The 24,132-nt window shown below is 44.2% G+C and overlaps 1 protein-coding gene across 2 annotated transcripts in view; it reads right to left on the bottom strand.

Annotated features, from left to right (window-relative positions):
* Positions 1-23,797, bottom strand: part of RSPO2 (R-spondin 2) — a 121,277-nt gene extending 97,480 nt beyond the window's left edge. Inside the window, exon 1 of one of the 2 annotated variants that reach the window (XM_064442235.1) lies at positions 22,899-23,797. In XM_064442235.1, the coding sequence (XP_064298305.1) occupies positions 22,899-22,992 (94 nt within the window). In that variant the 5' untranslated portion in view covers positions 22,993-23,797. The remainder of the gene's footprint in view (positions 1-22,898) is intronic. The other variant, XM_064442233.1, reaches the window with a different exon arrangement.
* Between the last annotated feature and the right edge of the window lie 335 nt (positions 23,798-24,132).

The raw sequence follows: 24,132 nt of genomic DNA, 5'->3' as shown, positions 1-24,132 counted from the left end.
CTTATAGAAACTTGGAAAATACATGAAGGAAGAATAAATGCTAGAAATCATGCTAAAGCTGCACATGTCAGAAAAGGAGCAACAAAGCCATCTAAGTAGAAATTGGGAAGGTAGAAGAGCAGAAGAGAGTCTTTAAACATAGTGGAGAATCACCAGATTGGAAAATTATAACTCTGGAAATATGCATATATTACCATATATTAATGTATCCGAATTACAGGAAGGTATATGGAAAAGGCAAGTCAAACTCTTACTGTTTCCACACTACACTTAGCTGCAGGACGTCACTTTAATTCAATCCAACAGCACCGTGCTTTACATCCTGCATGTACTTAGCACATTCAAAACATCCACCAGATCTTCTGTCATCCTCCCTGTTGTCAGCCCAAGGCATCAGAGTCTGAGACATCAAACAATGATGATGGACCAGACTTAGGAATCTTGAACTAGAACAGATGGAGCTCATTTGCTGTTCAGATATTTATAGTTTTATCTCCTCATCTTGAAGGAATACCATTAAAAATGAAATTAAATGAAGTAGCTTCTGTATTTCAGATCCACTTAAATCACAGCAGGCTGGGTCTCATGCAGAAGGAATGACACTTAATGGCTATAGGGGTTTTCTTTAATCCAAATCAGGATTCCTTCATAAAGAAGATAAAAAATAAAAATTTATTAAATTTACCTGTGCACTTCAGGTGCTTAACATTCAGCACATTTCAAGCAGAAATTAAAATTTGCCAAGGGGGTACTGAATCTCTTTGGTTATTCTGTGGGAATGCAAATACAGTCATAAAAACAGACAAGTCACATGCTTATAAGAAGCTAAAAGCCACTTAGCTCACGTGAATAATAAGGGACTCTAGAATTAAAGGGAAGACACTGGCAGCTCTAAGGGGGTAAAGGCAAATATGCTATATACATTTTTTTTATTCTTAATATAAGAAATAAAGATTTCTTAATATTGAGAATGCCTGAAATGTTTAAAGCTATCTCTCCATTCTCAGATAAGTTAAAGTAAGGTATTCAGTTAAGTGTATCTAAATGCAGGCCTCAAACACCTTAATTTCAGAGCCCAGGTCTGAGGTCCCTCAAGTCTCTTGTCATTTTCAAAATCTGATCATATAATTATCTTATTCTAGTATGATATAAAACATTTGTTTTTTATGAATATATAAATTGTTCTTACAGCAATTTAGTCAGCCTACTACAAATGCCTACTTGCATATGAAGAGCTCCATCCTTTGTGTCTGAAAGTTAATAAAATATGTCAGGATAAAATCCCATTTAAATACTTTTTCAGACACATGAAAAAACCCAGCAGTGATTTCTGCATGCTACAAAGCAGAGATGCAGAGTCACACAGGTTTTGCTATCTCATCTCTGGCAGACATAAGAACGCAGAAGACATCACATCAGATAGAGCTCACACTTTCTAAATCTCTTGGATCATTGCCATGGATGCAATGATCTACATGCAAGTGTTTTCTCAGTCAATAAACTTGGAGGCAGGAAACCCATTTATGTGCTTATTATCCTTCATAATAACCATGTACATGCCTAGAGATTAACACTCTAGGACCTCTTAGCCATGCAAATCACTGATATAATTTTAACTGCACTGTGATAAAACACTACCCACTGCACCAGAGGAACTGAGGCACAGAAGTGAAATAAAACCTTGCAGTTCCTGTTTAAGCTGTGAATGCTCAACATTTCTTTAAGAAAAAAAGAGAGAGGGGAAAAAAAAAACTTTGCAGACACACATGCAAAAATCCATTACGGGGATTGTAGGGTAGAAGAGTGTAGTTTTAAACATACTGACCAGCTCTGTTGGTAAGAGAACCAGGCACCTTGGGTTCAAATTTCGTGCTCTTACCACTAAACTACAGTCCCTGCAGAGCATTTAAGTAAAGCTGTAAAATGGAACATCAAACAGCAAATGCAAAGCTCTAGGATGTACTTGAATACTATTAAGAAGCATTCAGCTAATCAGATTTCTCCTTGGCTAAACATACATAAACAAAAGAGAAATTATTCCATACCATAGAATATCATGGGGATCTCTACACGGTTACTACAAGGAGAGAGGAGATAGTGTTTCTGTAACAAACTAACCATGAATGACAAAAATCAAGAAACAGCACAGTAACAAGCAGTGATGAAAAACAAGGCAACTATGTTTGTGGCTACACAAAATGGTTAATGCTTAGTCACAATTTCATAGGTTAGTAGTGTGAGATGTAAAATGCAAAAGAAGTGTAACACTAAAAAGTTCTGACATTAAATCATTTCAATACTAGTCCCTTGAGAGACATGCTATTCCTCCACAGCACTGCATTTCATTGCGTGTTTTTTCTCATTGCATATCTGCCAGGCTTAACTCTGACTTGAGGTATTTTTAAGAAGAAAGTTCAAGCCCAGAAAGGCACATGCTATGCTGAACCTCACAAAAATCTAGAATCAATTACCATTTTCTGTAGAAATAGAAATATTGTAATAAAAATCTTACATGGAAATTGCTCACTCCTGTGACTGTCAATAATGTCTTAAAGAAAGGTACAAGAAACCTCTTGTTGTTAAAGGCAAATTAATTTCCACACTAAGAATATTGTCAGTTTGTGATCCTCAAGTCTAAACCTAGAAGCATAAGTTGAAGTAGCTCCTCTGAAAAATTCTAATCTTAATTAGCATAAGGGGTTTTTTTCTATATAAAAGTATTTCCTACTTCAACCTGCAATGGTCAAATCTCAGATTTAGCAGGAATGGCTATAGTGGTCTGCTGTGGTGAACATCCACCTAGTCTCATGAGGTGGGTGCAATGAATCATGCCATCTCATTCTATCCCAACTCATAGCAGGGCTGAGTAAAAAAAAAAAAAAAAAATCACTTGTGACTTGTTTTTTCAGAGGTGCTAGGCATCCCCAGTCCTTATTCTCTTTTACCTTATGGAGGAACTCAGGCCTTTACATCCCCAGGACTCAATTTCTCTACACCTTCACTTCAGAGAGATGCACGGGAAAGTGTTCTGAGCACTCCAAAACACAACCACAAAACAGAAGAATAAGTGATTTTCAAAGACGTCACAGTAGACAAATTATTAAGAATATGAGGTCACTGGGTTCGCTAACCCCACATAACAAGAAAACAAGGATCATGGTGGACGAAGTACCATTGCTACTAACCACTCCACTGGGTCTTCTGGATTTTCAAGTGCCAACTCATGTATTTTTTTGAAGCTGGCCATATCTGAGGATATGAACTCTATGTTCTACACTTGTATCTTGAGTACTATGAACAGTACTACACGTGTAGTTGTTTATCAGCTAGAGTGAGTACACTGAGCTCCGAGTGAGGATAAAAGCAAGAGAATGTAGATGAAAAAATGTTAAGACTTTAGTAATTAGAAAAAGCCAGCTGCAGCTAATAAGGAGAAGGAAAGTTAAACTGGGATTCTTTTTTTTTTTTTTTTTTTTTTTTTAACTTTACTGCAGCTGAGACACAGGAGCCAAGTAAATTACTGGACTCTTTCACTGTATGACTGCCGGTAGAAATACGTGCATGGAAAAACTACTGCAGCTGATCTGGTAGGAACACAAGCCCTAAATGGGGGTCTTCATTCAGGTCAAGCTTTGGCAAATTCCAGTCCTTCTCAGGTGACATTACTTGTATTTGACCACATCCAGTTGATCTCTTCAAATATTTTCCTTCCTCTCCTCCTTAAGCCTTCCAGAGTGTGTTTAAGTAGCACAGACTAATGTTATTTTACCCAATGAGCCTCATATTACACCAGGCTCAATATGCAGTAGTTTCACTTAGTGGCTGCTTGGAAAGCTATTAAGAGAAAACAATATGAAACTAAGTCTGTCTTCAGATTCAGGTTTAATGGAGTCACATTTCAATCCTTTTCCAAAAGCTGAAAAAAACCCTACATATTGATGCCACTGCTAATGTTACAATAACTGAAATAAAAGTTGGAAGCAGCAAGACTTTTTCCAGGAGTCTGATGGAAAGAACTGAAAGTAATGAAAAAGAGTTTGAGTTCTCAAATACAGCATTAGCAAAGTGAACTACAGCTCTTAAAAAAAAAAAAAAAGTGCCTGATTTTCAGTCTGTAGGATCTGACAATAATGTTGCATGAGACAACAATATACCTGTTCAGAAATATACCCTACATCCGAGACAGACTGACATTACCCCCAGATTTACAACAAAATGAGTAAGACAAGATTTAGATCTAGTGTCTTATTCATTATTTTCACAATACACTCCCTGGTGTTTGTAAATATTTGGAAAGAAAAAAAAAGGGGGAGTAAGGAACTCATATGACGCAAATGTTAGCATGATATAGACCTTATTTAATGGTAACTTTAAATGGCTCAGATCACCCAGAAAAACTCAGGGTTTGGTCCTCCCTCTGATTTTGCCTCTTACCTTTCATTGCCACTGTGCATCATCAGCTTTTCTTGCATGGAAGTGTGCATAGGACTGAGAAGGGAAGTAAGAGGTAGAACAGGTGCTATTTCAAGACTTTTGCTGGACTGGGAGTCTTGTTGAGGGGAAAGAGAAAGAGCTGGGAAGTCCTGTGTCACTGCTAAATACCAGGAAGCTCCTCTGGGTTGATGTCAGTACTCCAACAAAGTTAAGGTGATTGCAACTGCACACGATCCAGTCACATAGCCCAAGGATTCCTGAAGGGCATGGACTCTCCATGTTCCCCCTCCACAGCTATAACTAAAACCAAGTAGGCACAAGCTAGGTACCTGATATATTTCAAAACCACCTTTCACAGAATGGCTGAGGTTGGAAGGGTCCTCTGGAGGTCATCTGGTCCAATCACCCTGTTCAAACAGGGCCACCTAGATGCAGTTGCCCAGGACCGTATATGGACAGCTTTTGAGTATCTCCAAAGATGGAGACTCCACAACCTCCCTGGATAACCTGTGCCAGTGCTCAGTCAACCTCACAGTAAAAAAGTGTTTCCTGATGTTCAGAAGGAACCTCCTGTGTTTCAGTTCGTGCCCATTGCCTCTTGTCCTATCACTAGACACCACTGAAGAGAGCCTGGCCCTGGCCTCTTTGCACCCTCCCTTCAGCTACATTGATGAGATCCTCCCTGAGCCTTCTCCAGGTTTAGCAGTCCCAGTTCTCTCAGCCTTTCCTCACAGGAGACACGCTCCAGTCCCTTAATCATCTTTGTGGTCCTTCATTGAACTCTTTCCAGTATGTCCATGTGTCTCTTGTACTGAGGAACCCAGAGATGGACACAGTACGAGGGCAGCTTCACCACTGCTGACTAGAGGGGAAGGATCACCTGCTGGCAACGCTCCTCCTAATGCAGCCCAGAACACCATTAGCCTTCCTTGCAGAGGAAGAGCACATTGCTGGCTTATGTTCAACATAACATCCACCAAGACCCCCAGGACCTTTTCTGCCAAGCTGCTTGCCAGCTGGGTGGCCCCTAACATATATTGATGCATGGGGTTATTCTTTCCCAGGTGCAGGACTTTGCACTTCTTGTTGAACTTCATAGGCTTCTGTTGATCTCTCTATCCTGTTGAGGTCCCCCTGGATGGGGGTAATTTCCAGAATACCGCTGGCACAAGATGCAAATAACAAGACATTTTTAGCAGAAGAACAGATAATATCCTCTTCTTGTACCCAAAGTTGAGCAAAACTAGGATCCCTTCAACACAATATAGAAGTCTCTATGTTGGGTTGCAGAGATTATGCAAAAGAGTTAGATAAAGCATATGCAGCATGAATACAGGAAGATAACAGGAAAACTGTTGAGTTTCCCTCAACTGTTCTTGCTGAGGGAGATACAGATGAGGCTGAACTTTGCTACCTGCAATGGAGGAAATATACTTCTTTTTTGTGCTAGTACATGCCCTTAAAGCAGAGAAGCAGCATAATCCAGTGAACATGGACAGGTCTGAGAATCAAAACTGGAGATCAGATGCCAAACTTTGTCCCAAACTACTAATTACATTATTCTGTACCTCCTAGCCCTCTCCTGCCCTGTCCTTGTTTAAACCCTTCAAAAGAAGTACGTATTTTTACTACTACACGTGTGTACAGCAGTAGAGAAACACACTCTGTAGCACTAGGTGGCCTGTAGGTTCTGTTAACCTAAATATAAGATTTTACAGAAGATTTGCTTCTCAATTTCCCAGCACACAAATTGCACTGAAGCAGTTAATAGTTTTCTGCTTCTACAACAATTTGTGTTACAAAAACACAAACAAAACACAGTAAATTTGAATCAAAGTAAGCTTTATAGAAAAAATTAGTTACTTTAAACACTACAAAAACATTGGGGATTTTTCTCATTTTACTTTCTAACTACAGCTACAAATGTTTCCTGAAACTCAATTCCCGAAAAAACCCTTTGAAGGCCAAATGCAACAGGTGAATTTCAGCAAAATCTGAAACTGACTCTAAGAGTTACGATAAGCATGTGTAATTCTGTAATGTCAGTTGCTAAAAAGAGAAACCATGACCCACTGTCATCTCAGCATCAGCAAAGCTGCTGCACTCCAGCATACTGAAGTAGTGCTGTGAGAGATACAGCTGGAAGCCAAAGCACCTGTCGAGAAGCACCATTTCAATTAGATGCTTCCATTATTAACTCCCATACTGCCACAATATTAACATTTCACACTGGAACACTGCTTAACATTTACATAAAACAGGCATTTATTTTCTCTTACTATTGCCATTGATGCATACATACATTAACCAAAAGTTTTATATGTGGAGAGAGTAACTATGAAAGCAATCCCTCTGACTTCCTGAACATACCCTCTTACCAGCAAGACAGACTTCTCAGCACCAAGCCATGACAGGTGGACAACACAGACACAAAATAGGTGATCTGCCCATGTGCAATCAATATTTTCTGAACACCAAAAGAGACACGTGCAGGCCAGGTATATTTCCGATGGCCCAGCTCTTGTCATCAGCTATTGCCATAGGAGTAGATCTCAGCAGCAAAGGCATACAACTGTCCTACTCCAAAGGGTGCTGTCCTTCAGGTATCCCTCAGAAGGTCAACTTTCCTCAAAAGGACCATTCAACAAAGTAGGGAAGAGAAGACTGACCATTTTGGAGAGGCCAAAGACCAAATTTAGAGGTAAAACCACCTCCTGAGAATGCTCCTGATGAAAGTATTAAATCATGTAATTTCATGAGGACAGACAAATAAGCAAACCCTCTATAAAATGTTTCTTTTTGTTTCAGGTCCCTTGCAAGAGTGAAATATCTTAGACAAGAGGCCATTTGTAAGGATTTTACAATAATTAGAAATAGCTTTAAACAAACTAAAAGCAAGTAGCTGCTGTGGTGTTGTGCTGTGAACACAACCTAACGTACCTTGGGTGCATTGCAGTGATCATGCTGAGTTGCAGTTACTCTTGCTGAGTCAAAACTGAATCCATGTGCATCATGTTATTACAATGCACTGCATAAAATGAGACCTAAAACAGGACTGAACTAGATATAATGAAAGGCTAAAGAACATTTCTGCTAGTGGAGGGAAATCCAGGACAGATGATGCTCTGGCGAACTTAATTCAGAGGTTATTGCCTAAGCAGGGCCAGCGCTACAGGACCTTGCCTCAGTTGGAATATTTTAATACAGATAAAGTGAAAGATGATGAAACTTTCATTTTTAAAAATCTTAGCTACATGTTTGTCAGTGGAATCACTAGGTAAGTCGGTAGGTTTGTAATGAAAACATATCATATTGACCAACATTTTTTGTAGTAATTCAAGAAAGAAGCGAGAGCAACTCAGTAACTCCTATCTTTGCTAAGCATAGTTGCTGTTTCAGTGGTTTCTAGCTTGCCCAACAAGTTTTAGTATGGACACGCTGGGTGTTGTCAGCACTGCTATACATGTGCAGATTAATCTGTGCATGCACAACAGCCATTTGTCTGATGTGGCTAGTTTGGGGTTTTTTTGGTATTTCAAAGGTGGCAACCATACGGCTGAAAAGACCATATATTAGTGCAGAGCATATATTTGTGTGTAACATATTTCAGCCAGCATTTCAACTCAAAAAAGAAAATAACATGTCTAGATCAGAAAGTTTATATTTTGTTACATCACTGCAATTCTCTGACACAAATACTGTTGTCCCTTTGCAGTGTAAATCAGTGCAAGTTTCTCCTAATATATAAAAAGGCACAGACATTGTCTTCATTGCTGCACGTGATCTACTTGGGAGTTCGTGTCCATGCAACTGCCCAGTGATTAAAAAAAAAAGCACCAATTTAGGCAGTACCTATAAGCAAACATCAAACACTATTCATCTTTTAGATTGCTTCCTCCGTCTCACTACATCTATGTTTGGGTCTGTTTCATCAAGATGGAGAAAATCTTGACAATTCTCAAAAAAAGACAAAAATTTCTGCAAGGTAAATTTGAGACTCATAATCCCTAAACCATATGCTCTGGATTATTTTTAGATTTACATTTTTAGAATCTGATGGAGCAAAAATTATCTTTTTAAAAACAGAAGATCATACTAGAAGATGATCTTCATAGTATTTTGCATCTGTGTTAACCATACAGGAGATTTGTGCTTACCCTTTTCAAATAACATTCATAATTCAATTAAAAGTGTTTATTTTGAAACATATTTACAAAACTGCATGCCTTTGCTAAATATTACTTCTAATTATTTACACTTCCCTTGTTACAGTCATAAAAACATCCCATAAAAATAACCAAAAAAAGGAATGAGAGTGGATAGCATAAATTCCATTCCTTTATAAAAGGACAAAGCCTTACAGATAAATCAAGTACTTGGCTCTACTAGAATTAGTATTTCAAAAAGAAATACATAACTAATTATTTACTGGATGCCAAGATCTGCAAACTGCCTGCTGTCAAAAGATGTTTCTCCTAGTACTGTGAAACAGAGCCTGAACATTTTTTTCACTGCTCACCACATCTTGGCAGATGGCATCTTAAAAACCTCTCCTTGCTTTGCAATCACATAATGAAGGTACCTAGATTACCACTTGCTTCTCTGCTTTCCCTTAAAAAAAAATTTTTTCTGCCCCATGCTACTATTTTATTCCTTTATTTATGATCTTTTGCTGTTCACACTTTGTACATAGAATAATAAAATCATTTAGGTTGGAAAAGAACCTTAAGATCATTGAGTCCAACTGCAAACCTAGCACTGCCAAGTCCACCACTAAACTATGTCCCTAAGTGCCGCGCCTACATGTTTTTTAAATACCTCCAGCGATGGTGACTCAACCACTTCCCTGGGCAGCCTGTTCCAATGTCTGACAACCCTTTTGGTGAAGAAGTTTTTGCTAATATCCAATCTAAACCTCCCCTGGTGCAATTTGAGGCAATTTCCTCTTGTCCTATCGCTTGTTACTTGGGAGAAAAGACCAACACCCACCTCACTACGACCTCCTTTCAGGTAGTTGGAGAGGACAACAAGGTCTCACCTCAGCCTCCTTTTCTCCAGATTAAACAACCTCAGTTCCTTCAGCCACTGCTCATAAGATTTGTGCTCTCCTGACCCTTCACCAGCTTCGTTGCCCTTCTCTGTACACACTCCAGAAACTCAATGTTCTTCTTGTACTGAGGGGCCCAAAACTGAACACAGTACTCGAGGTGCGGCCTCACCAGTGCCGAGTACAGTGGCACGATCACCTCCCTGCTCCTACTGGCCACACTATTCCTGATACAAGCCAGGATGCCATTGGCCTTCTTGGCCACCTGGGCACACTGCTGGATCATGTTCAGCTGGCTGTCACCAACACCCCCAGGTCCTTTTCCTCCAGGCAGCTCTCCAGCCACTCCTCCCCAAGCCTGTAGCATTGCATGGGGTTGTTGTGACCCAAGTGCATGACGCAGCACTTAGTCTTGTTAAGGGCATTCAAGTCCACAAACAAGAGCAAAGGCCAGGAAATTTATTCACCAATCTTTCCCATGCTACGACCTGAAAGGACATTTGAAGCAATAACTTCACATTTAAGCAACAAGTAATTACATCAAAATAAAGTAAGATTAAAGCACAGAACCTATATTCTTTGAAGTGTTGCATTCAAGAGTATTTAAGTACAAACACAGGGATGAGGCAGTGTGACCTGTACACATCCAGAAAATGCTAACACCTGCTCCATGGACTACAGTTTGGTAGATAATGGTCAGAGATGTGCATTGCTTCAAATTCAAGATGCTAAGATGGAGCAGTCCCAAAGACATACAATTAAGGTCTCAAACCCTTGTAGTCTCAGAGGAAGATCTACAGAGGAAAGTATCGTGACACTGCACCATTTTAGATGAGTTACAGTCATCATCTCCATTCCATGCTCAGAACACTAACTTTCACATCAATTAAGTGTATTGAAATAGGATTATGTACAAACATTAATTTCTTGTAACTCTTCCTTCCTGCCCCCCATCTCTGCTGCAGAAACTGTACTGGAAAGGTGACATTAATTAGAGCGTCTGTCAGACTCATTCTTTCACTCTTGCCTCTCTGGTGTTTGACACTGTGTTGCATCTTCGTCTGCCTTTTTAGGGCATACACTGGAGAGACCACCACCCTGATCCCATTTGACTTCATTTCTCCTCAGAATTTTGAAAAAGTGTTAGTGAAAATGAACTGGACGGTACCTCATCGTAAACCCTGTGAGAGCTGGAATGGTCAGATGTAGAGAGAATAAAGCGATGCAGGTTTCAAGTCAGTCTCACAAGTTATCTTACTGCCCACAGACATTCGAAGTTCAACAAGTACACCAGTAAACACTGGTCAATAAGTGGCATTCATATATGGATCTGGCTGGACAAAGCCGTCGTGTAGATAGGAGAAACAGCTGTGCAACCCAAACTCTGTCTGCCTGATGGTTCTCAGAAGCAAGATGCACTTGACACTTCCCTTCCTAAGATGTATTAGTGAGAATCCAAGTATCAAAAAGTCATACCACAAGCCTATTCCACATGCTACACCAAAAACTACTTGGTAAGACATTTAACAGGTTTTAAAACCAGCACTAATGTTCCAAAAAGTGATAGATTTACTCTGCTTGTACTAAGTGACTTTGCAGCACCCAAGTGATGCTTTCCAAAGCACTGCATCTGCTAAACAAGTACGACAAAGACAGTGAGTATGCAAAACATGGCAGCACCTAATTTTGGTGTCTAAAGCAGCCTATAAGGAAAGAATCAAGCTGTTATATTTGTATATTATCAACAGCCAACATGTATAAAGTCATGCTTTCGCTAAGAAAAGGATTAGCAAATACTTTGAGCCTACACAAATACAAAAGGTTCTCCAACGGTGCCCAAAAATAACTTTGAGGTGAAGAGCAGGCATGCCTGAGGAATTTAATTTAGTATTAAAAATATACTTGAAGCTAAATAAACCTCTAATACAAGAGAAAGTATAAATTTCAGGGACTGTATCTGTTAAAGTTAACAGAGCTACACTAACACATAATTTTAATAAAAGGTCAGAATATTAGATGTGGTGTTTCCCTTTTGGGGTTGATTTCAGCTTACTTCAGGGGCCAACAATGAAGATGTGTACATCTGAACTACACTTCAGTTATAGATAGAGTCAATAAATATTAAATAAGATGACTTGATTGAGTTTGGTATGCTTTATCTGATCGAAGGCAGACGTCTACTGTAGGATGGAGTTAGTTGTACCAACAGCTCCATGGACTGTACCAACTAGCACTACGTCAACTATAAAAGAAAATGCAGACATTCGTGTTGCAGATAATTACATGTAGTCACATGAATCCCACCCCTGGAGTTTATAATCAAGGATGCATTTTTGGAAAGGGATGTTATGGTCAGCTATAAGCATCTGAGTCTGATGTACAGTGCACTGGGAAAAGTGCAACCTGTTACGATCTGCAGGTTTGACTAGACATTCCCTTCTAATCCATGGCTAGCTAAGATTTTTTGGCATTAAAAAAATAGCTAGATGACCAGAAATTAAATGCAGACCTCCGTGGGATAGTCAGAGCCTTGGCAGAAGTAGCAAGAGAGAAAGAAAATTGAAAAACAGCTTACAGAAAGGCCATTGTTTATTTCTTTATGCCTTGAATTTTGATAGTGAACCACTATTCCATCTTCTAGCTTTTAAATAATATCCTATTTTTTATTACAAGCAGCTTAAGTAAACAACACCATGCTAACATACTTTATCATAGTAATTATGCTGGCCTGTATACTGTAAATGATATACTGAAGTGAAAAACTGCATTATTGCTGTCATCATAGCTTCCCTATATTAGCGTACAAGCTCATGTTTGGTATTTGTCATGCATTTTGAACTGCTCTAGTAACAGATTTCAACCAAACTCTGAAGGACATACATCCCCCACCCTCCCCAAAAAAGTGAAAACATAAAATTAAGTCAAGTTTATCAAGCACGCAAATACAAGCTCTTCATCACAGTGTAAATCTTCTTGCAGGTTTTAAAACAAAAGCATATAAGCATAGACTTCAAGGTCTGACCAGACACACCCATCTAGCCCAGTATGCTAATCCCAAGTGACCTGTAATGGAAGCGAAGGGATGGATACAGGAAAGGAAAAGCATGCATACAGCAACGTTGTGCTAGCACAGGCACCTCATTTTCAGTCCATAATGGGCCGTGAGACACCTATGGGTGAGTATGACTTGCTGCAGGGTACCCTGCTTGGCCTCCAGTTACTCAAGAAGGTCATGTATATGCCAGGCCCAAAAGGATATGTTTTAAATAGCAGAAGCAGCACTAGAAACATACTTCGGGCAACAGAATCAAGCAACTAAACTCAGGTGTCCCTTTTCATACTGAATCCTGCTCTTGGCATTTTTAGCATCTCTTCTGCAAATCTTCATGCTCCACTTGAGCATCGATTATCCTCAGTAACACTGCATCATCAGCTAGTTTGGTATTTGGTCATTTACTCACATAGAAGTTCTGACTTGTGCTGACATTTTATTTCAAGAAACTTCCTCAGACTTAAAAGAGAAAAGACCATAAGTAGCCAAAAGTATAAAAGTTTTGACTTTTCAGTTGTTACAGTGTTACAATATCCTTACTGCTGTAGTAATGGTGTTCATATAAGAATGTTTAATAACTATGCTAAGTAGTAAGGGGCTGAGGAACAGAAGCCGTCCTCCAGAGCTTTACCACTGATGGCAAGTACCTGGGATATTACTCCAGAAAGTGCTAACGTGTCTTGGTTCTTCTACAAATTCTGTTACAAGCATTTAATATAACACCTGAGGAAAATAAGTATTTCAAAGTACAGTTTCTCATAAATTTTTAAGACCTAACCTACAGACAAAAAGTTAAGTGTCCTCCAGATGTATAACACTGGCCTCAAACTCCAGAGACCCTCTCTGTTAAGTCTGCCATCAGTGCAGGTAGTGCTGCCACATTTACTTTTTCTTCCTCAGGGAATTTTGTTAGCATCTAATTTTTGATGACTCTTTACAATGAACTCTACACTCTTTTCTGTCAATGCTTTTGCAGAATACCATCACTCTCCCCAGCAAGCCAGCCTGACAGTCTTCATTTCTATATACTCCCATTTTGTTTTGTGGTACTCTTTGGGAAAGTTGTTTTTATCATGTCTCAAAGACAAGGGAAAAACCACTAGCTTTTCATGCACCCTGTGATATTCAATGAAATGCTAAGACAAGAAGTTGCTCATCTTATACTGACTGATAATAAGAAATCTAAAGCAAACATAAACATTTTCATTGAAACTGTAATGGTTTAACCCAGCAGGCAGCTAAACACCACACAGCCTGCCCAGTGGGACGGGGTAGAGAATCAGAAAAAAGGTAAAACTTGTGGGTTGAGATAAAGACTATTTAATAGGACAGAAAAGAAAGGAAAAATAAAGATAAAAGAATATATAAAACAAATGATGCACAATGCAATTGCTCACGAACCCCTGACCAATGCCCAGCCAGTTCCTGAGGAGCAGCCCCACCTCCCCGGCCAACCCCACTAGTTTTTTGTTCAGCACACCATCACATGGTGTGGAATATCCCTTTGGCGGGTTTGGGTCAGCTGTCCCAGCTGTGCCCCCTCCCAGCTTCTTCTGCACCCCCAGCCTCCTCGCTGGCAGGGCAGTATGTGAAGCTGAAAAGTCCTTCACTTAGTGGAAGCACTGCTCAGCAGCAACTAAAACATCAGTGTGTTATCAACTTTATTCTCATCCTTAATCCAAAACACAGCACTGTACCAGCTGCTAAGAGGAAAATTAACTCTACCCTAGCCAAAACCCAGACAGTATCTGCCCCTTATTCTATACTATCTATGTCATGCCCAAATCCCACACTTTCCAATACATCCCAGTTAATTACTACCACCTTTCCTGTCTTTTGGTATATAGACACAGGTATCATTCTCTTGGTCTATGGGCCATCACTCTAAAAAGTCCCTTGAGATCATTTAGTCCATGACTTTGGGCTCTTCTGTAATAACAGTCCTTCAGGAAAGGAGAGATGGTGTGTGGTGTTAGACTTGCATGCTGAAGCCAGTTCTGGTTCCATCACCACTGTGCTTGTCTGGTTCTATCATTGCACCACTTTGCTCAGTTTTATCAAAATTCATTCCTCATTAATTTGGGTGATACCTACTGTGATACCGTTGATATAGCGACCATGGTAGTGGTGACATACAACATTATATAGCAATTAACAGCATACCATTCAGTTCATTGGCTGTTTTCACCCAAAATAAAATTCCCCTGAGGTACACATCAGACTCCTCCATCCTCCTGCATCACCCACCAAGTGCACCCAGGTCCTTGAGCAAAAGCAATCCCCGGGGTGGGTTTGCCTTTGCCCAAGGCAGGAATAACCCAGACTGTTTTGCACAGCATATTTTTTGTGTGCACTACAGGGACTCTATCCCCTTCCACAGTACGTAAGATTTCTGACTGGGCAGGGCCAGCTCTATTGGCAGATCCCCTCATGTTGACTAACCATGTGGCTTTTGCTAAATGTGTATCCCAATGTCTGAATGGTCCAGCACCCATTTCCAAGAGGCTGATTGATATATATCACACAGGGGATGTGATATGCCTACTCAATGCCATGCTCTTTGGCCCAAGTGTCTATGAGGTTGTTTCAGAAATGAGTCCCGTTGTCTGACTCAGTTCTCTCCGGGGTGCCATGTCGCCATAAGACTTGCTTTTCAAGGCCCAGCATAGTGTTCCAGGCAGTGGTGTGGGGGACAGCATATGTTTCCAGCCATTCAGTCATTGCTTCCACCATTGTAAGCACATGGTGCTTGTCTTGGCAGGTTTGTGGGAGTATGATATAGTCAATTTGCCAGGCCTCCCCATGTTTATATTTCAGCCATCAGTCTCCATATCACAGAGGCTTTACCTGCTTGGCTTGCTTAATTATATCACACATTTCACATTCATGGATAACCTGTGCAATACAGCCCATGGTCAAGTCCACCCCTTGATCATGAGCCCATCTGTATGTTGCATCTCTTCCGTAATGGCTTGTAGTGTATGGGCCCACTGAACTATAAATAATTCACCCTTATGTTGCCAGTCCAGATCCACATCAGCCACTTCAATCCTAGCAGCCTGATCCACCTGCTAGTTGTTCTTCAGTGGCCCGATTCTTGGGGACGTGAGCATCCGCATGACGTACCTTTACAACCAGTTTCTCTACCCGGGCAACAGTATCTTGCCACAGTGTGACGGCCCAGACGGGTTTACCTCTACGCTGCCAGTTGCTCTGCTTCCACTGCTGCAGCCAGCCCCACAGGGCATTTGCCACCATCCAGGAGTCAGTATAGAGATAGAGCACTGGCCACTTCTCCCATTCAGCAATGTCTAAGGCCAGCTGGATGGCCTTCACCTCTGCAAACTGGCTCGATTCACCTTCTCCTTCAGCAGTTTCTGCTACTTGTCGTGTAGGACTCCATACAGCAGCCTTCCATCTCCGGTGCTGTCCCACAAGGTGACAGGACCCATCAGTGAACAGGGCATACTGCTTCTCATTTTCTGGCAGTTTGTTATACAGTGGGGCTTCTTCAGCACGTGTCACCTCCTCCTCTGGTGATAATCCAAAATCTTTGCCTTCTCGCCAGTCCATAATCACTTCCAAGATTCCCGGGTGACTGGGGTTTCCTGCTCGAGCCCGCTGGGTGATCAGTGCAACCCATTTACTCCACGTAGCATCAGTTGCATGGTGTGTAGAGGGGACATTTCCTTTGAACATCCAGCCCAGCACTGGCAGTCGGGGTGCCAGGAGCAACTGTGCCTCAGTACCAACCACTTCTGAAGCAGCTCGGACCCCTTCATATGCTGCCAATATCTCTTTCTCAGCTGGAGTATAGCGGGCTTCGGACCCTCTGTACCCACAACTCCAAAACCCTAGGGGTCAACCTCGGGTCTCCCCTGGCGCTTTCTGCCAGAGGCTCCAGGTAGGGCCATTCTCCCCAGCGGTGGTGTAGAGCACTTTCACATCTTGTCCTGCCCAGACTGGCCCAAGGCCTACTGCATGAACTATCTCCTGTTTAATCTGTTCAAAGGCTTGTCGTTGCTCAGGGCACCATTTGAAATCATTCTTCTTCCAGGTCACTTGATAGAGAGGGCTTACGATCAAATTGTAATTTGGAATATGCATTCTCCAAAAACCCACAACACCTAAAAAAGCTTGTGTTTCGTTTTTGCTAGTTGGTGGAGACATGGCTGCTATTTTGTTCATCACATCAATTAGGATCTGACGATGTCCATCTTGCCATTTTATTCCTAAAAGTTGGATCTCCTGTGCAGGTCCCTTGACTTTTACTTTGTTTTACGGCAAAACCAGCCTTCAGAAGGATTTGGACTATCTTCTTCCCTTTCAAAAAATTCTTCTGCTGTGTTGTCCCATACGATGATGTCATCAATGTATTGAAGGTGTTCTGGAGCTTCTCCCTGTTCCAGCACAGTCTGAATCAGTCCATGGCAAATGGTAGGACTGGTGTTTCCACCCCTGGGGCAGTCGATTCCAGGTGTACTGGACGCCCCTCCAAGTGAAAGCAAACTGTGGCCTGCACTCTGCTGCCAGAGGGATTGAGAAGAATGCATTGGCGATATCAATTGTGGCATACCACTTGGCTGCCTTGGACTCCAGTTCGTATTGAACCACAGCAGCACTCAGTGGTGGCATGACTTTGTTCAGGCCACAGTAGTCTACTGTTAGTCTGCACTCTCCATTGGACTTTCGCATTGGCCATATAGGACAGTTAAAGGGTGAGCAGGTCTCAGTGATCATTCCTTGGATCTCCCGTCAATGAATCAGCCCATGGATGGCAATCAGGGAGGCTCAGCTGGTGCAGTATTGCTGCCTGCACACTATTGCGGTAGGGATTAGTGCTTGTTGTTCTTTGACCCTCAGCAACCCCACAACAGAAGAGTCCTCTGAGAGACCGGGCAAGATAGTCAGCTGTTTAATTTCCTCTGTCTCCAAGGCAGCTATACCAAAAGCCCACCTGTACCCTTTTGGGTCCTTGAAATACCCTCTCCTGAGGCAGTCTATGCCAAGGATGCACGGAGCCTCTGGGCCAGTCACAATGGGGTGCTTTTGCCACTCATTCCCGGTGAGGCTCACTTCGGCCTCCAATACAGTTAGCTCTTGGGATCCCCCTGTCACTCCAGCAATGCTGATAGGTTCTGCCCCTATATAGCTTCATGGCATTAGGGTACACTGGTGTCCACTAAAGCTTTATACTCCTGTGGGTGGGATGTGCCAGGCCATCTAATCCATACAGTCCAGTAAACCTGGTTGTCCCTTTCCTCTACCTGCCTGGAGGTAGGGTCCCTCCAGTCATGGTCATAATTTGTGTTACTCACTCTTCCTAATACAAATTAGAAGTCCCTTTATTAAGATCAGAAGTAAGACCAGCCCTTCTACTCTGTCTGGGAAATTGCACACTGGAAACAGGAGAAGCAATTTTCCTGGAAGAACCCTCTTTTGTGATTGCTTATCTTTGCAACTCACGTACCTGTGCCTCTGGGGTCAAGGTATGTTTTCCACCCCACTTCCTCATGTCCTCTCCATGGTCATGCAGGTAAAACCAAAGGTTGGCCCATGGTGTGTACCCTCTATATTCTCTCTTGAGCAGAAGAACACCTACTTCTAATAGCTCAGATACTGGTCCATGCATGTGGGGAACTCTTTCAGTTGCTGGACCTCCTGGGACAGCATTTCCTCAGCTAAGATGCAGGCCCACAGGGAGGAAGAGAGACTTTCTTCATATTGCTGGAGTTGGCCATCCAATTTATCTACCGTTTCTCCCTCTGTCTTTCCAGGTCATTACTGTCAATGAGTTTGCATATGACAATGGTGAGGTCTGTACAAAATTCCACCATATGAGTTGTGTGCACTTGACTTCATCTGGATCTTTGGATAACTGCTCATTGTCCAGGTCACCATAAATCACCTTCAGCATGGCTAATTCCCTCAGGTACTGGATACCTCTCTCCATGGTGGTCCACTTGCCTGGGTGACACATCTTCCTTGAAAGGGATACCTTTCCTTCATGCCTGAGTCGCCTCCAGAGGCTGAGGGCTTGTGCCCCTTTTCCAATCACTTTCTCAATGTCCCCTTCCCTAGAAAGGGATCCCAGCTGCTTGGCTTCCCTACCTTCCAATTCCTGTCACTTTGTCATCAGATCCAGAGATCTTCTCTTCCCCTTGAGGGTGCTGAATAGTGTCAAACAGGGCTTGGTAAACATGGGCCAGGCCCCAGCACATTGCAGTCATTTTTGTCTCTCTGGAATTGCCAGGGTGACAGGACACTTTTTCCAAATATTTTACTAGTTTTTCAGGATTCTGCACTTGTTCAGGAATAAAGTTCCAAAAGGTTGGAGGTACCCACTCTCCAAGGTACTTGCCCATCCTATTCCACACACCCTGCCACTAATAACTACCCAGCCTCAGGGCAGATCTCTGAGTGTTATTCTTAAATAGTTGTTTAACCTTAAACAAGACCTGAAACATATTCAGCAGACATAGGAACATGCTGGTTTGAACATCCCCAGTATATTCAAAATTCTCAAGAGCTATTGTAACTAGCCTGGAGGAGAAGAAGGTGAAGGAGCTGGGGGAAAGTGTCCCTCCCTGTCTCCTCCATATATTGGAAAAGGTAGAGTGTAATTATTGATAATTTCTGAGAGATTGTTCCCAAAGTACAGAGATGATGGCAATACTGAGTACAAATACCAGAGTAGTCTCACAACCAGTAATTTTATCATAAGCCAGTGTTACACAGTACAACAAAATTACAACCTTGACCCAGCCCCCAGAGGTGATAAACAGCACAACAGGGAACATATACAGCAAATAAGATGTTACATAACTGTATAATAATAATAATAATAATAATAATAATTACATAACGTAACATACAACTCTGAGAACAAGGACAACAACTCTGAGAGCAACTAAATCAACATTGCACCCAGCGACCATTAAACTAATAATGAATGCTTATAGCACATTTGCTTTAACACGCTCTCATCACATCTGTTGTTATCTCAACATATTGAGCCCCATGTTGGGTGCCAAAAAGGGCTGTTGTGGTTTAGTCCCAGCCGGCAACAAAGCACCAGCCAGCTGCTCGCTCGCTCCCCCTGCCCAGTGGGACGGGGTAGAGAATCAGAAAAAAAAGGTAAAACTTGTGGGTTGAGATAAAGACTATTTAATAGGACAGAAAAGAAAGGAAAAATAAAGATAAAAGAATATATAAAACAAATGATGCACAATGCAATTGCTCACGAACCCCTGACCAATGCCCAGCCAGTTCCTGAGGAGCAGCCCCACCTCCCCGGCCAACCCCACTAGTTTTTTGTTCAGCACACCATCACATGGTGTGGAATATCCCTTTGGCGGGTTTGGGTCAGCTGTCCCAGCTGTGCCCCCTCCCAGCTTCTTCTGCACCCCCAGCCTCCTCGCTGGCAGGGCAGTATGTGAAGCTGAAAAGTCCTTCACTTAGTGGAAGCACTGCTCAGCAGCAACTAAAACATCAGTGTGTTATCAACTTTATTCTCATCCTTAATCCAAAACACAGCACTGTACCAGCTGCTAAGAGGAAAATTAACTCTACCCTAGCCAAAACCCAGACAGAAATGAACAAGTGAGTAGGCATGCAAGAGAAAAGAAAAACCAGGTTATACAATTAAACAAGCAAGAGAAAGGAGGTCCTTTGATATTATGCTAATCCAGCTGTGACATTATACCACTGACTTTTAAGCTATATTACCCTTAAAGATGTTTGAGAATAGCTTCTGAAGAAAAGGCAAGTAATGATAATTACCTGCTCAGGATGGAGACTTCCAAAGGGAGAATTTGCTGGGGTGTTTCAAGGGAAGCAAGGTTCTGCTCTGAGCTAACTGGGCAAAGCAATATTCTAATGTGCTGCAAAAGTAACCAAGAGCAGCAGTGGAGTTAGCAGAATCTGTTGATTATTATGCATTTACTGAATAATTTTTAATTAAGTGTTATTGACTATGAAAACAAAAATCAGTGCCAGGTCAGAACCACATTCTAATCCTTAACTTTTCATTCTGCTTCTACTGCAGTGTCGCATGTCTTGTTTTGGGGAAGGTTTGAAAGTGGAAGGGGAATGAAGAAATCTGGGAACATGTCCCCAGATTTACTAAACTCTTATTTACTAAAGTATTCTACATCAGTTACAAATCCCCGCAAACTCCAATACAGGCATACATACTTACGTTTACTGTACAATTAGCTGCTTTAAAAAAAAAAATCATCTACACACGATATTTGCCCATAATTCCAGACTGAATGCAATTGATTTCTACCGCACAGGAGACTTAATCTATGCCAAAAATTTTATTTCATTAAGAAAATGATATTATGGAGCATCTGAGATCATGTAACAGACAAAACAGAATGCCAGAGAAATTTTAACTGCCAGTACCCCACAGTGAATGCCTGATTATTTGCAGATGGGATATGGAAAAATTGTGAAATTATTGGAATTTTGGGTCCTGTACGAAAGCATTACTTCAGACTGCATGTGTCATGGCAAACATCTATTATATTTTAATACATTCTTAGGTTTTGCTTTCAGTGCTTAGAACTGGCTATGCTTACTTCTTTAGACTTATTAACTGAAAAAGACTGCATTCTTCGAAGCGCAGAACAAAACCCTTAGGTGATAGCACAAAACCGTGCCAGTAAGTCAATAGTCAATACTGGCGTTATTTATCCAATAACTAAACTAAAAACTAATTTAAATCAATCTCCTTTGGAAAAGCCAACTGTTCAACAAGCACAACAATTGGTCTAAGATCAATCAGCGAACATGAGATCAATTAAAACCAGCTTAAGTTTTTGTAGGAGGACAATTCACACAACTCGAGTTAGATGTCTATTCATTTCAGTACTCCCACAATGCAATCCTTAAGCTCTGTTGTAAAGCAGAAATACCACTATCACCCTCCACTGTCTAGCCAGCACTCTAAGTAGTTCCACATTTAATTAAAGACACAGTATACCCTTTGTTAGCACAGATAGTCTGGTCACTTTAAAGGACTGCTATCGTTTTAGCCACACACACAAAAATTAAATTCTGGAAACCATCTGTTGAAAAACCACCAAAACTAAATTGCTTTACAATTTTATTTGTGCCTACTCTGAAGGTGACATGTGCATGAAAGCGCAAACGATTCTCCTTTCACAGTTTTATTACTGTTTGTAGTGGCTTAACACTGGAGATGTTAGCTCCCTCCCCTTACAAATAATTGCACTAAAAGTGCAATTCTTTCAGAAATAGATATTTCTCGGCGGCTGAGCCACCTGATTTTCTGCTAACTTTAGAAATGGGGAGGGGAGACACAGCCGAGAAAATAATAGCAAAAGGGACAGCAAAATAATTCAGAATATGTGGATAATAAAAACATTTTATACTGAAGGTGTGCCCCCCCACACCCGAAAAAAAATAAAAAGAAAACCAAACCCCCCACAGACAACCCTGACAGCTGGGGAAGAGCTGCAGTAACCTTTTCGTCCACATGGGTGCTGTACTGGCACATTTCACCGCTCCGACTCCTGAACTCTCGTAATCCCGACACCAGCATCCTAGGAAAATAGATTAAACCCTAACGCACCGTTTCTCTTCTTTTTTCCTCAAAGGGATCCGCAGGCGCTGAGCAAGAGCTGGCGGCACAGTGTCCCCCCCCCCGCCCTCCCCGGGCGCTGGGAGAGGCGCGGCTGGCTTTGCCCCCGGCTCTCCGTGGGGCTGGGCTGAGCCCCCCGAGCCCCGCGGGAGCGGCACGGCGGGTCCGTGGGTGCCCGGAGCCCCGGGGCGGGGCGGGAGAGGCTGCCTTTCCCCCTCGGAAACTCGGTCGCTCTAAGGAGGGTCCCACGGAAGGCAGCCTCCGAGTCCGCCACATGGACACGCGAGGCGCGACAGCACCGGGGCTAAGGGCGCACCGCGGGCTGCTGCGGGGCTACCAGGCGGGCTACGGCGGCGACATCGACCACCTCCCCGGCAGCGGGCGGCTCCCGGCGAGACCCACGGCCGTGCCGGCCCGGCGCGGGGCAGGACCCCGCCGCGGCGTGGGGCCGGGGCGGCAGCCCCCAGGCGTGGCGCGGAGGAGCCGCGCCGCTCCGGCCGATCCTTTCCCACCGGAGCTCAGGTCCTGCCGCTCCCGCCGCCGCCGGCCCGGCATCCCGGCAGGAGGGCGGCGGGCAGCCCCGCGGAGGGGTCGCCACGGCGGCCCGGAGCCCGCGGGCGGGGGGGCGCTCACCTGCCGGAGAGCTGCCCTTCCCCGGCGGGGAGGGGAAGCGCCCGCAGCCCGCCGGCAGCCCCGCTCCTGCCCCGCAAGGAGCCCCGGGCGGGTGTCCCGGGCGAGCGGGCGGCGCTACTCACCTCTCTTGCTGCGTCTCCAGCGGCCGGCTTGGCAGTGGCCGTAATCCATACAGTTCAGGATGATCAAGGCAAAGGAGAAGAGGCGAAACTGCATCCTGGGCCGCGGGGGTGGGCAGCCTCCTCCAGCGGCGGCGAGGGGCTGCGAGCGGCCCCGGGTGAGGAGGGACGGACGGACGGACGGAGGGAAGGGGCCGGCGGGGCGCCGCGGGTAGCGGCTACCGCGGGGACCGGCAGGAGCTCACACGCCTCCTGCTCCCGTTCCCGGGCGCTGCGAACTCAGAGCCGCTTCCAGCATCTCCCCCGCGCTTCAGGGAGAGGGGGGGGGAAGCTTGGCTCCCGGCTTTCCCGGTCCTCCCCCTTCTCCGGCTCTCCCCGAGAACCAAAAAGAGAAAAATCAAAACCCGCAGGTCAGGGCAGGAGCGGGGCCTCAGCGCAGAGTCACCGAGAGCCCCAACTTCGTCCCGCCGGCAGCGGAGGGGCGCTGCCGCTCGCACCCCCCTGCGCCCCGGGGACGGGCTGTCAGGCGAGGGAAAGCGCTATTTATCGCGGCGCAGGGGCGCTCCCCGCCCACAGCCGCTCAGGTCGCGGGCACGGCGGGGCGAAGCCGCCCCCCGCCGCCACCACCACCACCACCACCACCCCCCCCCGCCCCTACCTTCGGCGGCGCGGCCCCGCCGCCAGCCCGCCCCGCCGCCGGGTCCGGGCCCGGCTCGGCGGGGCGGGCGGCGGGGGCTCCCGGCCACATGCAGGCGGTGTCCGCGCCGGGCACCCCCCCCTTCCTCCTCCTCTTCCTCCTCCTCCTCCTCCTCCTCCGCTCCGCCGGCTCCCCCGGCCGCCCGCCCCCGCCCGCTCCGCTGGGCGCCGGGGCGGGGGCCGCCGGCCGGGGTCAGCGGCGGCGGGGCCGTGCGGGGCCGGGGGCGGGCGGGGCCGCGCCCCGAGCCCGCCGCCCGCGCGCGCAGCCCCCGCCCCGCCCGGCCCGGCCGCCCGCGCCCCCCGCCCCGGGGCTGCTGCCTGCGGCTCTGCCTCGGCCGGCTGCTCCCTCCCCCCGCAAAGCCTCCTCGTCGTGCTGCTTATGGTCCTGGGAGCTGCCGCTGCACCGCTTACAGCCTTGGGAATCTCGTCCTGCTCATTTCTCCCTCTTCCCTGTTTTACTTTCCCTTATATTTTTTTCTTTCTTCCCGCAGTGTTTGATGATTAACTCTCTTTCTTTCGTCCCCGGTTTTAAGACCTTGAC

Source organism: Phalacrocorax carbo, chromosome 2, assembly GCF_963921805.1.
Source record: "Phalacrocorax carbo chromosome 2, bPhaCar2.1, whole genome shotgun sequence".
Classification (NCBI taxonomy): domain Eukaryota; kingdom Metazoa; phylum Chordata; class Aves; order Suliformes; family Phalacrocoracidae; genus Phalacrocorax; species Phalacrocorax carbo.
The sequence above is the reverse complement of the archived record's forward strand: the minus strand, read 5'-3'. Positions and strand labels throughout refer to the sequence as shown.